At 43.6% G+C, this 20,553-nt stretch overlaps 2 protein-coding genes across 2 annotated transcripts; one reads left to right on the forward strand and one right to left on the reverse strand.

The window, feature by feature from the left end:
* Nucleotides 1-4,494: 4,494 nt before the first annotated feature.
* On the forward strand, nucleotides 4,495-6,312 carry LOC144741528 (ADP-ribosylation factor-like protein 3). The gene is given in 8 exon segments (XM_078624044.1): nucleotides 4,495-4,644; nucleotides 5,114-5,206; nucleotides 5,208-5,258; nucleotides 5,359-5,385; nucleotides 5,387-5,476; nucleotides 5,861-5,911; nucleotides 5,997-6,182; nucleotides 6,265-6,312. Coding segments are annotated over 8 exon segments (696 nt in total).
* Nucleotides 6,313-12,247: 5,935 nt separating this feature from the next.
* On the reverse strand, nucleotides 12,248-17,723 carry LOC144741529 (E3 ubiquitin-protein ligase TRIM8-like). The gene is given in 6 exon segments (XM_078624045.1): nucleotides 12,248-12,951; nucleotides 13,040-13,155; nucleotides 13,241-13,506; nucleotides 13,594-13,689; nucleotides 17,149-17,429; nucleotides 17,432-17,723. Coding segments are annotated over 6 exon segments (1,755 nt in total).
* Nucleotides 17,724-20,553: the final 2,830 nt, after the last annotated feature.

A 20,553-nucleotide genomic window follows, 5' to 3' on the forward strand; every position in this document is an offset into this window, starting at 1 on the left:
ACAGACATGGTGGGATATTAAGCATCCACAGCATCGTTCCCATCAGCCGCCAAGGCTAAAAGTACAACTTGATACAACCTGAGAGTTTGCACACAAGTGTCCACATTGGACATCAAGGCAAAATACTCACACCTGGCCGGAGGAGAGAGGCCTGATGCTCAGAAGCACCGTCCTTCTCATGCTTTGCTGCACATTCATTCATCACACTGAAAAACCCCACTGAGAAGCCATGAAGCCATGAAAATGTGACCTGAGCTCAGTTACACATCCATGTGTATGATAAAATCAAAGACGGTGTGATGAAAACATGTCAAGAAGTCAGTTAATTGGCAGTGAAATCTATATTTTCTCATATATATGGTATATAAAATTATGATATAAAATAATATTAAGTCTACATATATACATACTGTATACACACATATATCACTGAATGATTCTACTAAACTATAGGGTACCTTATTATGATTGTTTTTGGTGGTTTTTATATGTAGGTCTTCAAATTGTTTACAGTAGAAAATCACATTTGAATTTAATGCATTATTAATAATAAAAATATATAATCACGAATTGTTGTTGTTAATATTATTGTTGTTATTCTTATTATTTAATATGACAGTTCATATATTATTCATGTCTTCTTCGTGTACATTTAGCATAAAATCCCTTGAGAAGTCGTCGATCACCGTAAAAATAACAAAGAAAGGGGGCAAAAAATGCATAAAATATCTAGATTATAATCTCGATTGCAACGCAGAAATTACAGAGGAAGAGGACCAGTAAAAGGAAACAATGTCAAAGTCCCGGAGCCTGAGACAAATCTGTAATTTTCGTACGTGTCGTATCTAAAGCTCAAGAAGAAATCAGTTGTGGTTACCTTACAAAGAAATGAAATATTCCCACAGAATCCAGACAAACGCTGCTCGTCCGGCCGGGGCTCGTCGCTGCAGGGCGGCTGCTGCTGCGCACTTGGAGCCCCGCAGTGAAACCGGAGGAGCCGCTGCAGGTAGAACCAGATCGGGTCTGTGACCCTTCAGAACCGCATCCGGTTCCCACACAGCTGGTCGCTCCTGCTCCCGGTCGTTCACAGCTCTCTTGAGACCAAGTAACCTGAACTGAAGTTGACTGACTTCTGAAGGGATTATCTGCCTTGGACATGTAATTACATGGACATTATCATGATTGTTATTGTACTAAAGTGTGTTATTTCTGTGCCTTCTTAATTGTGTGAACAGCAAAAGCAGCTTCCCAAATGCAGTTTGGACAAACATCGCAGCCATGACGCGCTGTGTGTGGGGCACCAACTGCTGGAGGGGGCACCAAAAAAACAGATGGATGGGGAAATGATCATATCAGTGACGTACAGTCTGGGGAGGCACAGCCATATACAGATAAAATGGTAAAATGAAAAAATTCAATTTATCCAGAGTATTGTAAAGTACAGTAAAGTTATTTTCCATCATTGACCATGGAGACCGCACTGCTGTCGCTCTATTGAAATGCTCAAACACTCGCTGTATGAACTAAATTTCGATAGTTTAGCGGATGTACACAATGTACCGTGTTTTTTTTTGTTTGTTTTTTTTGTCAACAGCGGTATGCGTGTGTACCTCTGTTCGTGTGTTGAGCGATCGCACAGCGGCTGTGAAGTGACATTCGGTCCGGGCACGCAGTCGTGGTGCCTCATGCTAGGGGGCAGTAGTGAGTCCAGAGACGCTTATTGACTCCGAAACCGCAGAAGTGACAGCAGCTCACATCTACTGTCAGGAAGTCGAGTACAGCATCCGTTTGTTTTTACTTTCCAAGTGGAGGATTACAGATGCAAACTCAAATAATTTTCTGAACTGCACTTTAAATCGAAGAGGGAGGTGGTAATTAAAGACCAACTATCTCCATGGAGACAGAGACTTTTACAACTGAGGGAAAAACAGATGAGTTATGATGCTTTTGTTCAGAAAACTTATTTATAAGTAAAGGCAAGACTTTTTTTTTTTATTAAATGTGCTTTTTTGTGTGTAAAGAATACTGATAGGAGAGTTTGAACAACCCACTAACTGTTCAAATGGTGAACGAGCTGCAGCTGAAGGTTCATGTTTGTAAATCTGTGATCTGACGTCAACCTCACCAGACATAAACCCCAACCCACGTCACTGCTTTAAGCAGTGATCTCTCCTATGTTCTCTTAATAATCTTTTGAAAGCCGTTTATGAAGGAGGCCGAAGTCAGGCCGAGGGAGTGAATGTCTTCCTGTTGCCAGAGAACACGTGAGAACATGAGTATTCGTCTCACCTGCTTAATTGAACCATGAATTGAACCGTCATCAACCTGTTGTCAGGTGCTTCTTCTTCGTCTTCTTCTTCTTCTCTGGACTTGGCCAGCGTCCCACATGAATTCAGGAAAACTTAAAGCAATGTCGTGTCTCCTAGCACAAATGGTGCTTTCGCACGCTCCTGTGGTTCATGATAATACTGGTCGATTTCCTTTCCTGTTGGTGAATTATTTCTGCCCCCATTTCAGTGTCGCCCTCTGGTGGTGAAAGATTCTCAAATCACTGAATCACATGTTGGGGCAGTTCTCTTGTGACAACCTCTCACATCAGGAATATATTGTAATATTTGACTGTTGAAATGTAAAATTACCAAGTACCCGCGACATGGTATAATTTTTAGTGAGCAAAGATTTTCTTAACTTCTATTTCGGTTAAATTTTTGTCTGCCCTAAATTCAGTCAAAGTTCTGCACAGGAAACTGGAGGAAATGTAGTTTCCCTATGTTAATTGAGCCAAAAACAAATTTCTGTACATTGTGTGTGATTGATTGTTGGGTATTTACACCCCACACCAGCTGTCCAACTGAATGTTTGGCCCCATTTTCAATGAAAGCACACACCGTTAAAACCGTGAAACAATGAAAATACATACCAGATATATACTAAAATAATTATACTAAAATAATGAAAGCACATGCCTTTAATATATTAAAACACTCACAAAGCAAGCCTAAACTAGTCCAGTTGCCTGTGAATTAACCCTGCAAGATGCCATGACCTGCATGACTGAGAACTTTAAGACATTTCTCCATAATCTGCAGGAGTTGAGAAAAACAGTTTTGAACTGAGCAGTAGATGGCAGCACTGTACCTTTGTTGTTAGTATGACGTCTTACATGAAGAAAACCCAAAAACTGGCTCTTGTGATACAGTGGTATTTATTACATGTAAACACAAATAACTGAATAAACTGAAATACTGTCTTGAGTAGTTTTATCAATCCGTTCAAGAAGACAGAAGACAACTCTCTATTTTGCTGCAGAATAACCTCAAATAAACTCGAGAGTATAAAACAATGTTGTTTGACAGTATAAACAAATGAGGTAAAATAAAGTAAAATAAATAAAAGTACAGTATATAAAGACTACAACTTGTCTGTGTGATGACACGGTGTTTGACATTGCTGCCTTTCCATGGCAGAAAACAGTCCTCATCCACCCACTGCTCCAGAGGAGGCCACTGAGGTTTACATGTTCTTATGTGCTTATATATAAGCTCAAATGTAACGATCACAGGCCCTGTTGGATCAACTGACCGGTTGTAAACGTACACATAAGGGTAGAAAATATTGTGACCATGAATTTCATGCTGTTTATTCGGTGAATGACTGAACTCTTTATTAATGGACATCTCCTCCTTTAGGATGTATATTGTCTTTTCTGAAATATCGCATCATATTACTTGTGATATAACAGCAAAGGGCTTGGGTGCATTTTGAACTGGACAGGACAGCCTAAACAAAAAAGACTCAACAAAAGACTGGACTACCATATCAATTAAAAATCAAACATATTATACTCTTATACTCTAATCTTGTCCGCAATGGTGTGTTTGCTGACCTTGTAATATACCTGTCTTACAGACAGAATTCCATGTTTAGTTATTTAATTAGAGCATTTTAGGAAATATACCTTCCGGTGTTAGTGCCTACTGCGTTAATAGCATTCAAACCATTTTTTGGTAGTAAAATGCAGGAATATGTTGTTAAAATTAGTTGGTGATTGTTAACTTTCAAACATGGAAACGGGGTCTCATCAACTTCGCTTATAACTGGATGAAATTGTCAGGTTTTTTTTTTTAATTTTCATCATACACAGGTATAATGTTATAATGTGTGGCTTTCTCTCAAACACAATCGAGGTAGAAAGGTTAAAAAAATACGATAAAATACAAAATACATTTAGATATTATAGTAGAGGTGTGTAATAATTCACATGATTTAAATTCAAGACAAACCCAGTCAACATATTTGTCAAACTGACTCACAAAATGATTCGAACTGTTTCGGAACAGGAAATCCAAAGTCTTACATTTGCTTGAGTTGTGTGACTTGACGTGGGGCTTGAGAGAACAGATTTTCACAATTATCATTATCTGTGGGAACAATGACTCGGTCCCTCTGGAAACTGACGCTTTCGGTCTGTCTGTGCTTTGCCGTGATATCATCATGAACCCATGTGTGGAATACTACACGCAGAAGATGCACACAGCACCTCCGCCATGCTTGCGAACGTGCTCGTCCTACGTAACTGTGCGTCTGACGTCACACGCCTTAGTAACCCTCGGCGGCGTCTCCAGGAGCGAAGGCAACAAGATGGTGAGTTCAATTTATATAATAATTAGCCATTACCTATGAGCCCGAAGCATGAAATAGGCAAATACCATTGAGTGGTGCCTACTTTTAACATTTATTTTCTGGTATAGTGCCGACAGTTGCCGGCAACTTTTGAGAGAAATCCACTGAGCTGCAGAAGCTGCCTTGTTGTTTCGCTCAGTTATCAGGGGAGATTAGCTTAGCAAGCTAGCTATGTTTAGCTCCCATTCGTGTGTCGTTAACCGTCCAAACAGCGCAATAACTCTTCCACAAGGTCAGGTCTGCCCTGCTTCATCCGGGACCCGTTATCCCCACTCATTGCTTCTGTTAGCAGACCGGCTGCTAGTTCCATGAAGCTAGTCTGTGTCGCTCGGCCTGCTGGTGAGGAAGCAGCTGGATGGTCGGAGGATCCAGTCACGCAGCTAATCGCTGCAGCAGGACTCCCCCGCTCATCTCTCACCACTTGTTGCAGGGATTGCTGTCCATCCTGCGTAAGCTGAAAAGCACACCTGATCAGGAGGTGAGGATTCTGCTGCTGGGCCTGGACAACGGTGGGAAGACCACTTTTGCTTAAACAGCTGGCATCTGAGGACATCAGCCACATCACCCCCACACAGGTACGAGGGCAAGGGTCACCGCTCACCGGCTCTCTGTACCTGGAGCAGACGGACGGACGGATGGATGGATGGATGGTTTCATGATGTGTGTTCTCCTCAGGGATTCAACATCAAGAGTGTCCAGAGCCCAAGGTTTTAAACTGAATGTGTGGGACATAGGAGGCCAGAGGAAGATCCGACCATACTGGAGAAACTATTTTGAAAACACAGATGTACTGGTAAATGTACTGGGGCTTTTTTTCTTGTAATTTCTCTTGTCGTGAAGCGAATATTTTCTACGCATACACTACCAGTTAAAAGTTTGTTATTCAAAGTTTTTTCTCTATTTTCATGACTATTTTATATTGGTAGATTCTCACTGAGGGCATCAAGACTATGAATTAACACATTATGTATGTTGTAAACAAAAAAGTTTGCTCTGATTACTGCCTTCCAGCTTCACGAGGTGGTCACCTGAAACGATTTTGAAGGGAATCTATAATATAAAACACCTTTAGATAAAGAATATCATTGAATGAGAAGGTGTGTCCAACCTTTGAATGGTAGTGTACATTTAGGAGCTATGACACATGCTAAGAAGGAAACATCCCTCCCCCCCACAGATTTATGTCATTGACAGTGCTGACAGAAAGAGATTTGAAGAAACAGGCCAGGTAAGTCTGCACGTCACAAAGAACCACACATCCATACCGGAGACAAGGCTCCTACTTCATGGAAGTTGTGGCATGTGTGTTACAGGAGCTTGCCGAGTTGTTGGATGAAGAGAAACTGAGCGGCGTCCCAGTGCTTATCTTTGCAAACAAGCAGGACCTGCTGACAGCCGCCCCAGCGTCAGAGATCGCAGAGGGTCTCAACCTGCACACCATCCGGGATCGCATGTGGCAGATCCAGTCCTGCTCCGCCCTCACTGGTGAAGGGATTCAGGTAAGCTCTCCACTCCAGCATTTCCTGTTGTTTGCACGTTGTTGTGTGTCATTCTCACCTTTCCTTTTAACGTCTCACACAGGAGGGCATGAACTGGGTCTGCAAGAGTGTCAACTCCAAGAAAAAGTAGCTGCGCTTCTAGTCTTCTACCCCCTCGGGAGGAACAGGACCTACACATGCACACTGACACAGATTTGCCCTCCCTGAGCCTTAATAAAATGGGATATACCTGTGAATGTACACACGCTACTAATCCAACATGGACGGGGATGTTTTAACCCCTTGCATTCCTGTATCGATCATTTTATCTTATTTACACACAGGCTGTTGACTTATGGGGGTGGGGGTTGGGGGGCGGGGGTCAACCACTCCGTCTAGTTTCTCCAGCCACAACACTGCTGTCTTTCAGATGAGTTCCACCACGTTCCACCCTCCCCAACGCCCCCAAACACACACACACACACACACACACACACAGACCTTCATCATTGCTATTTCTCATCCTTACAGGTCGATCGGTGTTGTTTTTCATTCCATGATGGCTGTGAGCGCTTTTCCCTGTTGTGGCTCAGTTTGAAGTGAGGTATATTTTTGTAATTGTTTTATTTATGGTGAAGTAGAATGAGTGCTTTCAACCAATAACTGACGCAGTGTGCGATGTCAAGAAAAGGTCAAGAACTGTCTTCAACTCTCCCCACTAAAGAATGATACTGTACATGTTAGTTTGTATAAAAAAATAAACTGTTAAATGGATACACATTTTTTATTGAGAATAAATAGCTGCGGCCCTGTTGTTCATAAGTTATGCACATGTTATAGAGTATGTGTTACATTATGTACTTTGTAGTCTATACTATTTGCATAATCTTATACATGCTGGCAGGTTTTTAACAGAGGTATATGTACTGTATGTCCCCAATGCATTTCTTTGTGCGACTTTTGGGTAGCGATGGAATTCACGGCATTCAACAAATCTTTTTTCCTTTTGATATTCTTGAATGTAAGTGATCCAGAATAGAAGGTACTGTATGTGAATAAAATGTTTAGGAAAATGCTGAAAGAGCCTTCAGACTTTTCCTGTCATACATACTAAGATGCTATTTATCAGAAATAAAACAATGCAATAGATCTGGTATTAAATATTCTAATCAAATGCAGGACAGGCAATAGCACACTGGAGTACTGTCAGTACCACCCATTTTCTAATACATATAAAAAGCAGATTATTCTGTGGTCTCTTTGTTGGTAGGTCACTATGGTAACATTATATACAGCTCAGGACAGACATGACCATGACCCGCGACACATGCTAATGTTTAATGACACAAAAGTACGATGGATGTAATTAAACTCAAGTCGAGGGGCTCAAGTGCTCCCACATCCGTAGCAGGTGCGGTCAGCTGTTGGTGAGAGCCGTGTGGAGAGGCCTCTGTGGGAGGACAGCAGCCTTTAAGCTCCCCTCAGTCTGTCTTCATAGAAAAATCTAGCAACAATGAGAAAATCACCCTTTTGGCTGGAGGGGAACTTGAAAGAATTCAGCTCAGTACGTTTACACTTCCTGTTTGAACTGTTTGACTTCCCTAAGACAACAGCAGGCCCGTCACATGATGGCTGACACCTGTGTAGCTTCAGCGTCCGCGTCGGTTCACACATACATTGACATAGTGGGTGTGAAGAAGGAACTCTGGCCTTGTGTTTCAGTTCCAAAGTCAAACATGCCTTCTCAGAAGAAGTCAATCTCCCTGGAATAGACATAAAAGTTGTGTGCTTACGACAGACGTCATATTGACCCAGCTGTCCACCAAGTCCAGTACCCACCTGGTGCCAAACACAACTGTAAGCAGTAGATGAAGCATAATCAAATAAGTTACTGGCCGTTAAACAGTTAAATAACAGTTAAATAACCAAATGTGATTTGTTACTTTGATAAAAGTATTTGAAATAGTTACTACAAACTACAACAACAGGGTAGCCTTTCACCCAAAACACCCTTTCCAACACTGGTAACTGTGGTAACAGCCCCTTTTATGTGTATAATAGACAAGGATACCCAACATGAATGTCTTACTTCAGACATCCTTGCAGAGACTAAATGGATGTGAGTCATTCATACATGCAGCCAGCAGACAGATTACAGATTACACCACATCAAATACATACGTAAAAAGTATGAGGAAATAATTCCAAAGGTTGATTTCAGTTGATCAACTGGATTGATCTGGTCAATGATTTTTTTAAATGGAATTTTCTTTTTTTGTAGGAAGGATTGGATTGCTTAAACTAGTTTCCAAACATGTCTGCCTGCTGAAGAACTGTGTGTTAAACGATGTATGGGCCTCTGAGACGTCTCTCACAAAGACGTTCATTGTCTGGTGTTGCTCTCTTCTCCCACGTAGAGATCCTTCCTCTACCTCCTGACTATTGACGCCCTCGAACATTTAGTTCTGACAAACAAAGCACTGTGGCAAACACAGTGCTGCTATGATGAAATGAAACCGATTCAAAAGAAATGTAATTTTTTTATCTGATTGGTGACATAATTTTTATTTTTGTGTGACTGGCCAACAACAGTAAAAAAAGGATGACTGTGAGGTGCAAATGTTAGCTAAAATCAGCATACTTTCAAGGACATAGTGGACCTTTTAAATCATTTCAATAACCCCATCAACCCCATCAATCCACCATTATCCAACATTATTCACCCTTTTGCACAACCAGAGCAAAAGGGTGAATAATCACAGACAAAAACTGACAAAACTGACACAATGATGAGAAATTTACCTGAGAATTCTCAGGAGAATTTACCTGAGAATTCTCAAAAATCTGAGTTCATGGTGAGCAAAGTCACCTCAGGCGGTGACACAAGTGGCAACTTTTGGTGTCCAGAGCATAGAACAGTTTGAAAACTCTTCATTTCAAGGGAGCAGACCGTGGAACCTTATTTGATTGACCTCTCACAGTAGATCACACAGCTGTTCAACAGCTGTGTTCACAAGTGTGAGAAATCTAAAAAGGAGGAGTGTTAGTGAGTCAGAGAGAAAGATAGTGCTGTAATTTTTGTTGTATCTCCGACCCCTCACTTATTGGTTGTCTTGAGAGTTCGATCCAATCTTATTTGTCAGATAAAGCTTAATCATTCTTTCAAGTGGCTTTTTTGATGAGCAGTGTACAATTTATGTTGATATTATTATTTTTGGCCTTATGTACACATACATGTATATGTTTACATACTAAATATACACATACAGAAATATGTATGTGTGTGAGTGTGTATACATATACAGTATACTGCACAGTAAGCATACCAATAAATCTGCAGAGGAATAAAGTGCCAAAGGTTTTTTTGCGTTTTCTATTATCAATCTATTCCTTTAACACACACATGCACAAATCATGACCTGAACTGGTTTGAAGGGAAGTAAGCACACTGATCACTCATCTCCAAACTGGTTGTCTCCATCTTGTTTTCTCTCCTCAGGCCTCCTCCCACACACTCCTGAGCCCTGTTTGCTCTGGGTGGATATGTTACAGCAGGTTGACCATCAGGTTTAACATCAGTAAATGGAGACAAGCAGTAAAACAGACCAAGAGGAAAACAGTTTATTTTATGCTCAAGAAGTAGATGGGAGTACGTGGGAGGTCGTTTATATCCCAGTCATGCTGAAAGTACCCAGATGAATGTGTGCCATAACTGCATGGAGCATGAAGCGCATGCTCAGATTCATGTGAACTCATCTAAGTCTTTTAATTTAGCATATTTTATGAGAACACAATGTCACAGTTCTCTATGTATAAGGTTGAAGAGATACAAGATATACTATTGTTTGTAAACTACTGCTACTCATTTCTAAAAGCCAAACTACACGTAATTCAGGCACATGAAGATAGTGAAAAAAAAAGTATTTTTCTTTTGGCAGGAGGATAAATAAATTGACAAGTTTTACTCGTAGCACCTTTGAAGACTGATATTCATATTTTTATATTGTCAACAAATCCCTTTGAAATAACACTTAATCACTGTACTGTTTTAAGCTAATGCTAACATAAGTACACTAACATTTCCAGTGGAAGTGTGCAAATATTGAATGTTCCCTACAAATTAGTATGTTAATTAGTGATAACGTGAATATATTGGAGGCTCATGACAATCTTATTTCCTCAGCAGTCATTGTTCATAACCCAAAGAAATGAACAAACTGGTGTTGATCGAAAACAGCGGTTGTAATTCACCCCTATGAAGCAGATTTTACAGCATTAACAGCAACACACGAAGGACAAAGGATCGACAATGCAATCGTTACACAATGTTGCACTGCTTGACATGTTGCAAAACCGCTTCCCAGACACGCTTCTGCGAAATACTGATGGACACACCAAACCAAAGCTAACGTACACACCGATCCAAATAACCGCGACTTGTGTCAGTAGGAAAGCCTGTTTTTCCCCACGGGGTGAGTCAGTGTTGAGAAACAGACAAACATCCCTCTGGTTTTGGTGTTTTTATGGGATTTATTGACAATAACAAAATATAGAATATAGCCAGCGGTATTCTTTCAGCTAACAAGAGAAAACAGGGGATTTGCACATACAAAGTTGACAGCAGAGACAGGTTTAAATGTGTTCATTTATTTGAAACCCTCCTCCAAATCACGTCTGTAGGTTTTCCATTTCACAAAATATTTACAAAAAAGATACTTTGTTTTTCTTTTTTCTCTGCGTTGTGTTGTAACGGCTCTGTTGTAGAATGAAGACCATTGCTCTCACTGCGCAGTCCAGTCTTGTTCTTTAAGAAATAGTTCATGAAAAAAAAAAAATCCTCCCTTCCCTCTCTTCTTCCATACACCTTTTCAAAACGGTATACAGTTTGTTGCCTTCCTTTTTTCATCTTTTGGGTGCTTAAAAAACTCTTCCTAGCATGCTTACAGCTGCAAACAGGAAGCCAATAGCTTGTGTGCTTATTGAGAGGAAGTGACATCTTTGCCCTGAAGGAAATAAAATTACAGCATCATCAGATCCTCCAGATGCTTGATTGGTTTGGTCTGTCAGGTGCCACCTTTTGCTCTGCGATCACAGTCTCTCTCAAGACAAACAGGAAACGTACAGATGTACCAAAGAACACAAAGTCATAGTCATTACTAAATGGAAACAGTCTGTGTCAGAAGATCTTTTGTCATGGCATGGCAGCGGGAAGGAACGACTGGATCCCCACGTCACAAGTTAGAAAGAAGAGTGCTAAGAAAAGGGGCTCAGTTTCCCAAGACTCAAGCGATCCGGAGGTCGACCGGCTCTTCAGACGCCGCTCGAGTGTCCATCTGTGGATTAGCAGCTGTAGTCCAAGCATGAACAAGGCGTCCACAAGTGCATTGTGGGTGTTCCATGGAAGAGCGTTTTGTGTTCAAGCCATGCTATCATCCCTGAACTCAGCTAAGAAAGGAAGAAGTGCTAAAATAAGAAACACACAGAGACATTAAGGGACCGACGTCCCTCTTACAAGGACCTACTGAGTAAATCAGCTGGGCTGAGAAAAAATATAATGCTCATAACATAAGGCAACTGACCTCAGCACAACTGGAGGTGATTATAAGAGACATGAGACACTAAACCGGAAAGCTCAACACTGCAGGGTATCATCTCTTTTCCCTTTCGCGTCCACAAGAAGCCCGAAAGAGGCACAAATTATTTTCTAATAAAAGTTCATTTTTGTCTCCTGCTCTACAAATAAATAGATGCATCTCAGTGCCTCCTCCTCAGCCCCTCCTCTCTGCCTTTTTTCATGTGTCAAATGTCAGCAGTTGGCTGCACTGTACGTATATAATACACTACATAAAACACTGACTGAAAGAAAAAAAAAAAAAAAAAAAAAGTAAAAACACAAGGAGATCAACCCTGCCCCCGAATGTGTGTACATGTCTTAGATCTGTGTTGGGTATAAACATGAATCTAATCGTTTAGAGTATATCTGCTTTTACGTGTCTTCTCCGGTTAATAAAGTCGGTAAAGGTGTGCCATTTTGGTGCCTGTGTTTATATCCAAGAGTGTGTGTACGTGTGTGTGTGTGTGCGCTGTTAACTGGTGACATAGTGCTTTGTTGAGGGCTGCCCATACAGCCCGTAGAAATCTGCATGTCTGTGTGTCTGTGAGGCGTCTATCCAGTCCCTCACTGCCAAACCCTGCATGGACGGACCTCCAGAGGGCAGGCCGGGAGGTGGGGGGTAGTCCTGGGTGCTAACCCAGGAGAAGGAGCCCGAGCGCGGATACGGGGGGTGGCCGCGATGGCCCGACACTGACGGCACTCCGGAGCAGTAGCAGTTATCCATTGTACAAACCAGGATCTTTCGGCCGCCATACTGGGGCAGCACGGCCTGCTGGGAGGAGTGGGAAGAGCTGCTGCCTCCAGGAGGAAAGTGTGAAGAGCCAAACACTGAGCCAGAGTGGTGGTTGGTCAGCGAGCCGCTTCCGCTTCCTGCTCCTCCGCTCTCGCCGATGTGAGGCGGACCGCAGGGGCCAAGAGGTTGCTGATTGGTGGACTGGCCTTCTCCAGAAGCAGAGCTGGAGCCCAGGTAGGGTTGCTTGGAAAGTGAGGAGGAAGAGGATGATGACGGAGAAGAGGAGGTGTCCTTGAAACCCGGAGCGGGGTTCTTTCCAATGTTCCCGTTGGCCTCTGGGAAGGCGCTGGAATGTTTCCGTTTCTCTGCTCCAGAGCCAGAGCTTTGACCGCTGGGATAAGCTGGAACAGACTGCAGGAAGGTCGAGGGAAGGGTGAGGGGAGCTGAGAGAGGAGCGAGTCGGGGTTAAACAAGCGGTAATTAAAATGGACGCCTGTGAAGGTTGGTGGATTAGTGAATGTGAGGTCATACCTTCCAGCGTTCTCTTCAAGCTCTTCTCTCGCTTTGAGATTTCGGAGAGGAACAGCTTTGAGTTCAGGTTGCCCACTTTGTACGGGGGGAGACTGCTTCCCACACACGCCTGAGACCTGAAACAGGCACCGACAGACGCGCAGACATCAGCGTCAGCTCAGCTCCGCCAGCGGCACGTGACAGAACTCGCTCCTCTCTCACCTGTCTGTGAGGATTTTAACAGGCTTGGTGTTCTTCATGAAGCTCAGCTCCTCTGCCTTACTGAAGGCCGTGTGGATAGAGCTCAGCAGCTTCTGGGCCTCGTGGCGCTGCTCTCCCAGAGCGAGCACCTGGGCGGCGTTCTCCTGGCAAAAGCGAGCCTGAGCCCGCTCCAGAGCCTCCAGCGTCCGGCCGAGATCCTCCTCCAGGAGCTGATGCATTCGCTGGTACTGCAGACGTACCTCTTCTTTCAGCTCGCACACGCGGTCCTGTTGAGGACATGAACATTTATCAGCTGAGAACGAGACTTCCAGAACATCTTGTGGACTTTTTTTTTTTTTTTTACAAACACGTACCTCCACCACACACTTGTCAGAATCCAGTTTGCACAGCTGTTCTTCGATCTCCTGCACCCGTTCCTCCACGCGCTCCTGCTGTTTTAACAGGTTTTGCTGCGAGGTGAGAAGAAGGGTGAAAAAGAAAAGTAAGTCTTAAAACTCTGGGAGGTTGTGACCTCAGCTAGCATCCCCTCCCCATGCCAGAGATATTAGGAGTCAGTTCATTTAGTCCCCCATCCAACACAATCCCTGCGGGGGAGGAGGGAGGGTGTGCTGTCATAGCAACCAACAGCTATTTTGTGTTTGCATTAGTGAGCGAGGACTAATGTTGGGGGAGCTCTGGGCAGCGAGCAGAAATAGATAAACGGACAAACGCAGGCAGAAAAGCCTCTCCTCCCTCTTCTCCTCTTGAGTTGTTCTCTAAAAACATGCCCATTCTCTTCCACGTGTTGTGGCGACATTTATTTCAGGGACAAGTGACGGCATGGTGCTCGGGCCAGTCCGACATCTGCTCACGGACACAACACATAAACAAAAACAACAAATAACCTCCTACCGCATTAATAATCCTTCACGAGCGCCGCTGTGTAAATCCAGTCACATGAATATCACACACATTAGTGAATCGTGTGTGCTATTACCATTAAATGTGAAAAATTAATCATCTTAGCTCGTCATTTTGAAAAATATGCAGATTAGATGGAAACAGGGCAAAATAATGAGGTTCTGCCATTATGATCCAAATTCGAGCCTGAAGCCATGTTGAAAGTGCCACAACAGCAAATCACATTTTCAACTTACATTCAATACCTGAAACTGTTCACAGGAATTATTGAGAGTAAATTAGATGATATAGAGTTGTAAATAATGTGACAAATATCACTCAGGATGTGAACAATAAATCTCTACCAATTAAGTCACTTCAATGGGCTTTGATAGAAACTGAATAAATTGGGAGATTAAATATGAGTCTGGGTCTGAAAAAGGGAGAAAACGCAGAGATTCTCCTCTCATTCCATTAAAACAACTCCTAATATTCATCGAATAGTAAAGAGTAGAAATGTACAGAAATGCAGTGTGATAAATGTGATAGAAACGCTAAGCAAGGAACAATGTTCACTGACTGATATAGACTGTTAGCAGGCGTAAGTTCTATGGTGATTTGCATTCCCAAGAAAACTAAAAAAAAAAAAAAAAAAAAATCAGGCCATGAAGCAAAGAACTGGATAATTTAAGAACAAAAAAATCTGCATATAATTCGGTTACTGAAAGGCCATAGACCTACGTGGTGCAGCTCCTAATGAGGCTGAAATAGAGTTTGAATTCTACCTTAAGATTTTTTTCCCCACATAATAGCGCACACATCATCATAATCCAGTCAATGCATGCACACAGCTGATTTTATCATCAGCTGCCCGTGAGCTCAGCCGCTGTGGAGCTGCACAGGGTTGAAAAACCTGCATAGTGTTGGGCGTCAGCAGCACACGGCTGCAAAGTGCCCTACATATCTCCCACAGCCCACTGGTGTTAGATCCAGGACTGTGACCTGGTTGTGCTGATTGATTGAGTTAGGCTCTGAGCAGAAGCCGAGGGAAAAACAGGGTGGAAGGAGGCGAAGCTTCCCAGAGGGAGCTTGCAGCTAAATGTGTGGGATACCTTTGGGGGAGGAAGGGGGCAGGGAGGGAGTGGATAACTCGGGCAGGGCACTGCGAGCTGTCATTTCACCACAGTGTCTTTTCCATCAGAGGCACCGGAGCAGGACGGCCGGGCCAGAGGGAAGGTCGAGGCTCGCCTGGAGTGGCTGGTGAGCGCTCGGGTGGTGAATTTGGTGGGAGGAGCTAACGAAGGTGATGAGGAGCAGGGAGTGGCTGTAGGGCGGTGTGTGTTCTGTTTGTGTGTGTGAAGGGAGTCGACATGGAGGACACAGACATCAGAACAAACCGTATCTAAAAGGTTTAAGTTGATATGACTACAATCAATACTGTTGTTTTTCTAACATCAAACCAGCAGAGGTGCAAAGTCTCCATTTTGTTTTCCTCAAATGACTTATCTAGACAGCTGAGTTTTGCATTATGTAAACATGAGAACTGATAATGGACAATTCAATCACACAGCATATATGCTGATGCTAAAATCTGCAGCATCTGAGGAGTTTAGCGTTGTCCTGTTCACGACCGATTCGTTAAAGAGCTAATCTTTTAACGGTGAACAAACTGTACTGGATCGCTCACTGAAAAGATGCGTTCATTTCACAGTTCAGCTGAGAGCGACACCCAACAGCTGCGGGTGGACCTGATTCGTCGTTCTTTCCCTGTGAACCATTCCATTAACAAATCATTTTTGACTGAAACAGGACACCCATCACGGGAGGACTTCAGTCATGCTTGATTTGTGATATACGCTCATACATAACACTGAAAATTATTGATGTGATGAACATCTCTGACATGTTTTAATAAGAAAAAAAGTGTTTCAACCTTTATAAATGTATCTGCAGTCTCTTTTCAGTGATGTAAAACCTCATGATACATGAAAGAACTGATTAGCCTGATTCGTAACATCTCATTTGATTTATTCTGTTTCATCCATATAAACAATGGATTTGTTTTTTTTTATATCATATCATATCTATGGATGTATTGTAATTTTAGGGGATCCCCATCAGAAATGGTTCAAGTGAATAAATGAAGTTATGAGCTTGAATTGTTGTCCCATTATAAAATAACATGAAAAGTTGTGACTCTCAGATCAGAACTACACCCCGGCACCAGCGGAACCACAGTGTCACCAACAGGAAGCACACCCGTGCGTGACACCAGGTGACACCCAAACAAGCGAGCATGAGTCATTGTGAGCTCTCTCTTCTCTCTTTCTGACTAACTGTGCCCCCATGCTTAAACAGGAAACAGGGGGAGAAAAAACCCAACCAACTGCTCCTTGGACCAACAACAGTGAACTAAACCTCCATGAAGGGAAGAGGTTAATAAAATACGCACGTAGACCAGAATCGAGTGACGAATTACTCCAATTCATCTCCCCAACACCCTCCCAAACACAACTGGCGATCCCTGAGCGAGGATGCACCTGTGCTGGGGAGATAAGGCCCTCTGAGGGGCCCTCATTGTTCCACCCCTGACTGCATTGTTTGTCATTCCAACAGATGAGAACGAGCTGGGACGGATCACTGGTGAGAAACGCACTGACTGGGAGATTTGACTCCTACACAGGAGCTGAAGAACACTCCTTGTTACTTCATTACAGGCCATGCTGGGTTTGAACGAGTCAGTAAGAATCAACCTGACAAAAGGTCTCAGCTGCTTTCACGTCGAAGCGTTTGACGGCCTTTGGTGAAGAATTAACCTCCAAATGTGACCTTTGTCCTGCTGATGTTTGGAGTGGACACAAATGAAATCAGCGACTCAAGTGACGGTTACGTCGCTCCGTCTCCGTACCTCGGAAGTTGGTGTCTGTGTGTGTCATGATGGAAGGGTGTGACCACGCCCAGGACGAGACTATGAAGGGAACAGCCTGGTGAGTGTGTGTGTGTGTGTGTGTGATCGGAATCCTCCTTACTCTGATGTCATTGCGCCGCAGTTCCACATCAGTGACAGCGTGGCCATGGCTGGGGTGACAGCGGGCGAAGCAACAGTACTGACACACCGCCGTCTGCTCGGCCTCGCAGTGGTACAGCCTGTACTCGTCGTGCTGCGGGCAGGTCCACGCCTTCACGGCCTCCGCGTCCACCAACAGGTGCCCGAGGGCTGAGCACGGCTGCTGCAGGTGTGTCTGGACGTGGGACTGGCAGCACGGGGCGTTGCAGCGCAGGCAGACTTTCACCGCAGGGAGCGGGGGGCTCGGCGGCACAGGATGCACTGCAACGCCGGCGTACTCGGCTTCTCCACACTCAGGGCGTTGTACTTCTCCACTATGTTGGATAGTTTGTGGTTCTTCTCCAGGCTGGGCTTCTGTGTGTAAGCATGATTGCACTCGGGGCAACGGGCCAGCGAGGAGTCTTTGGCCCAGGCTTCGCTGATGCAGCCCCGGCAGAAGTTGTGCTTGCAGGGCAGCTGGATGGGATCTGAGAACACGTGCAGGCAGATGGGGCAGATGAGCTCCTCCTCAAAACAGTTCCTCCACGTCTCAGCCATGTCAGAGGCCATCATGGTGTGGGCAGGCATACACTGACTCCTCTGGGTCTCTGTCTCACTGCCCTCAGCCCAGGAAACGTGACACTCTCAGTCTTGAGAAAAAGATTAAAAAAAAAAACAACAACCCCGGGCCGCCCTTCTGTATGTCCGTAACGAATTAGACCCTGACAGATGAGTATTGCTTATTGCAGCAGCGTGAAGGCAAATTCCAGAAAATTGACTAAGAAACCTCAGACGAGGGATGATTTTAGCACACACACACTGTAAGGGGCTGACGTTATACAGATACAGTAAATGGTGACTTCCTTTCCTGTTAGATGACACACACACACACACACTCACTGGCCTGGCCTTCACAGATCCAGTGTGTGTGTTTAGGCCTTCTGCAGCCAGCTACAGGTAAACCATGAACAAGGCACAGAGAAGTCAGTGATGAAAATGATCAAGAGCTGACTGAATCTCTGTACATCTGATGAAAAGTCTCTGTGGCCCGGTCGGACTGTGATTGAGTGGATGATGAAAAGGCCCGTCCACACCCTGACGACTGTTCTCACCGCTTTAAAAACCTGATTGTTATTTTAATATCAGGGACTCAAGGACGCTTGATTCCCCTGAACAGCCACCACCAACAACGCTTTTGTCCATTGGATCATTAATAAATCAACCCCCCCCTCTCTCTTTTTCTCTCCAGCAGTTCACCTCCAGTCTGTCAGCTGATACAGATTGTTACGAACCAGACTTGAGATCGTATCGACCTCCGATCCGGCAGTTTAACGTAAAAGCGTCATTTCTGGTGGATGAATAAACGCCAGCTATGTGGCACCAGCTCGCATATCAGCACACACACACTCACACACACACTCACACACACACAAGGCCTCGACTGGATTTCTCCTCAACACTTTCCTGTCGACTACAAAAAGACCTGTAATCTAACGAAACTGAAAACCATCGCCGGGCCGTCGTTTCCAGGCTGTTTACTGCATAGTTGGCCGTTTTTCATCGTCCACGTCCTGCGCACAAAACAAAGGCGCTCGTGATCCGCAGGAATGTTGCGTTCAGGTTTCCCCTCATCGATCAGAAAAACACCGCGGCGACGATTATTAGCATTATTAGCATTCAGACGCGTCCTCTGGTAGCTCTCCGCCTCGAACTGTGGCCCCAGCCGTTAGCCAACAACATACTCTTCCACTTCCTTGTCTCGATTAAATCGTCGAATTCACCTCAGACGTCACCTCACCATTTTCCACCGAAGCACAGGTACACATTAACACCGAAACATCGCCGTTTCCCCACAAAGGACGGTGGTTATAGCTCTAGGCATTTCTTTTTTTCGGTTACAGCAGACGTATTTGGTCGACCAATCGACTAACAAAAAAAAATACAAAAATATAGCCTGCTAATCTTAAAAGGGGCTTTTCTGTCCTTGTTAAGGGAAGCTGTCATCAGCCATCTTGCAAATCCTCATTTAAAACAAAAAAAAAAAACGAGATATCCGCCGTAGAAAGGCTGCAGGCTGTTTCACCAAAGCTCCTTTTCGACAGACGACCTACACAGGAGCATTAGCGCAAACTGGCGTCATTAAAACTGGAGGAGAAAAAAAAACAACAAGCCGTTTTTTCGTCGCTGTAGGTCCGAAGGTGAGGAGTCCTGTCGTGGCCTTATTTGGTCACCGGTCCGGTGTGAGTCCTTCTCCAGGTTCATAGAAATCCAACACGGCTGCGAATAATAATCGGAATTTTCTCCCCCTCGTTCTTTCTCTGTCTCTATCGGCCAGGCTTTGGGGAGAGGAGGAATGCGGGCGAGCTGGACAGGGCGCTGAACCTGCGTCAACCGCACAACGACTACGCAAGACTTCCGGTAAGTAGTTTCAGAATAAAGGCACGTATTTTCAACAAGGTGAGGGACTGAGGGGCGACTGTTTTTTTTTTTTTTTAAACAAATCTTTATTTTGTATAGTCAAACAACAAAAAATGTCATCCAATTATAGAACAGCTGCAGAAAAAGCAAACACATACAACAGAAGTACACATGCAAATTCTTATTCAAGTATTGTCACAGAATAGTTTTTTTTTTAATTTTTTTCTTTTTTCTTTCTTTCCCAGTGTTATTCACTATTATCACTTCCAGGAGGAGGTTCGCGGTTTGCTATGATCGTATTTGTTGGCTGAATCAGTACAAGCAGTGCATAATGTGATCAATTTACATCTTTTGGATTTTCTGTTTAACCTACAAAAAACTCCATTATTATCTACAGTATTATTTTCCCAGAAAGGCCTGAGCTCCCAATGAACCCATTTATCAAAAAATGACAGCAACTAGCAACTTCTGTGAAAAAAAAAAGACCCATGCTGTTATTTAGCATCAGTTGTTCAGACCAAACCCAAATTTGTCTGTTTGACCCGGGATGTCACTTGGGAACTGACAGCATGTCTCATTACGTTCCCAATCAGGTTACCAGTTAACCAGTAATCGGACAGAGTTTTGACCTTCCAGTAGAACTTGTTTTGTTCAGCCCTGTGGTCACAAGATTTGTATGTATTTTACTTAACTTTATCCTATTGTATTTGCATCTTACTTATTCTAACAATTATAGTCTGCTGCTCAGAAGCCTGAATGTCACTGCAGGGATATTAAGATCTTATCTTAAGGATATATACTAGACAGTTGTAGGTGGAGGAAGCTGAAAGGCTCAAAGGCCTGTTTGGATACAAAAGGTCTGTGTTTTTTTGCTGAGCCATCAGATATTACACAGTGATCATGCGGTGGTAAAACACAGGGCTGTAGTGTGAAACAGGAAGACAGCTACGATCGAATGCTTTATTCTGAA

This window comes from Lampetra planeri, unplaced genomic scaffold, assembly GCF_965212315.1.
Source record: "Lampetra planeri unplaced genomic scaffold, kcLamPlan1.2.h2 scaffold_585, whole genome shotgun sequence".
NCBI lineage: Eukaryota > Metazoa > Chordata > Hyperoartia > Petromyzontiformes > Petromyzontidae > Lampetra > Lampetra planeri.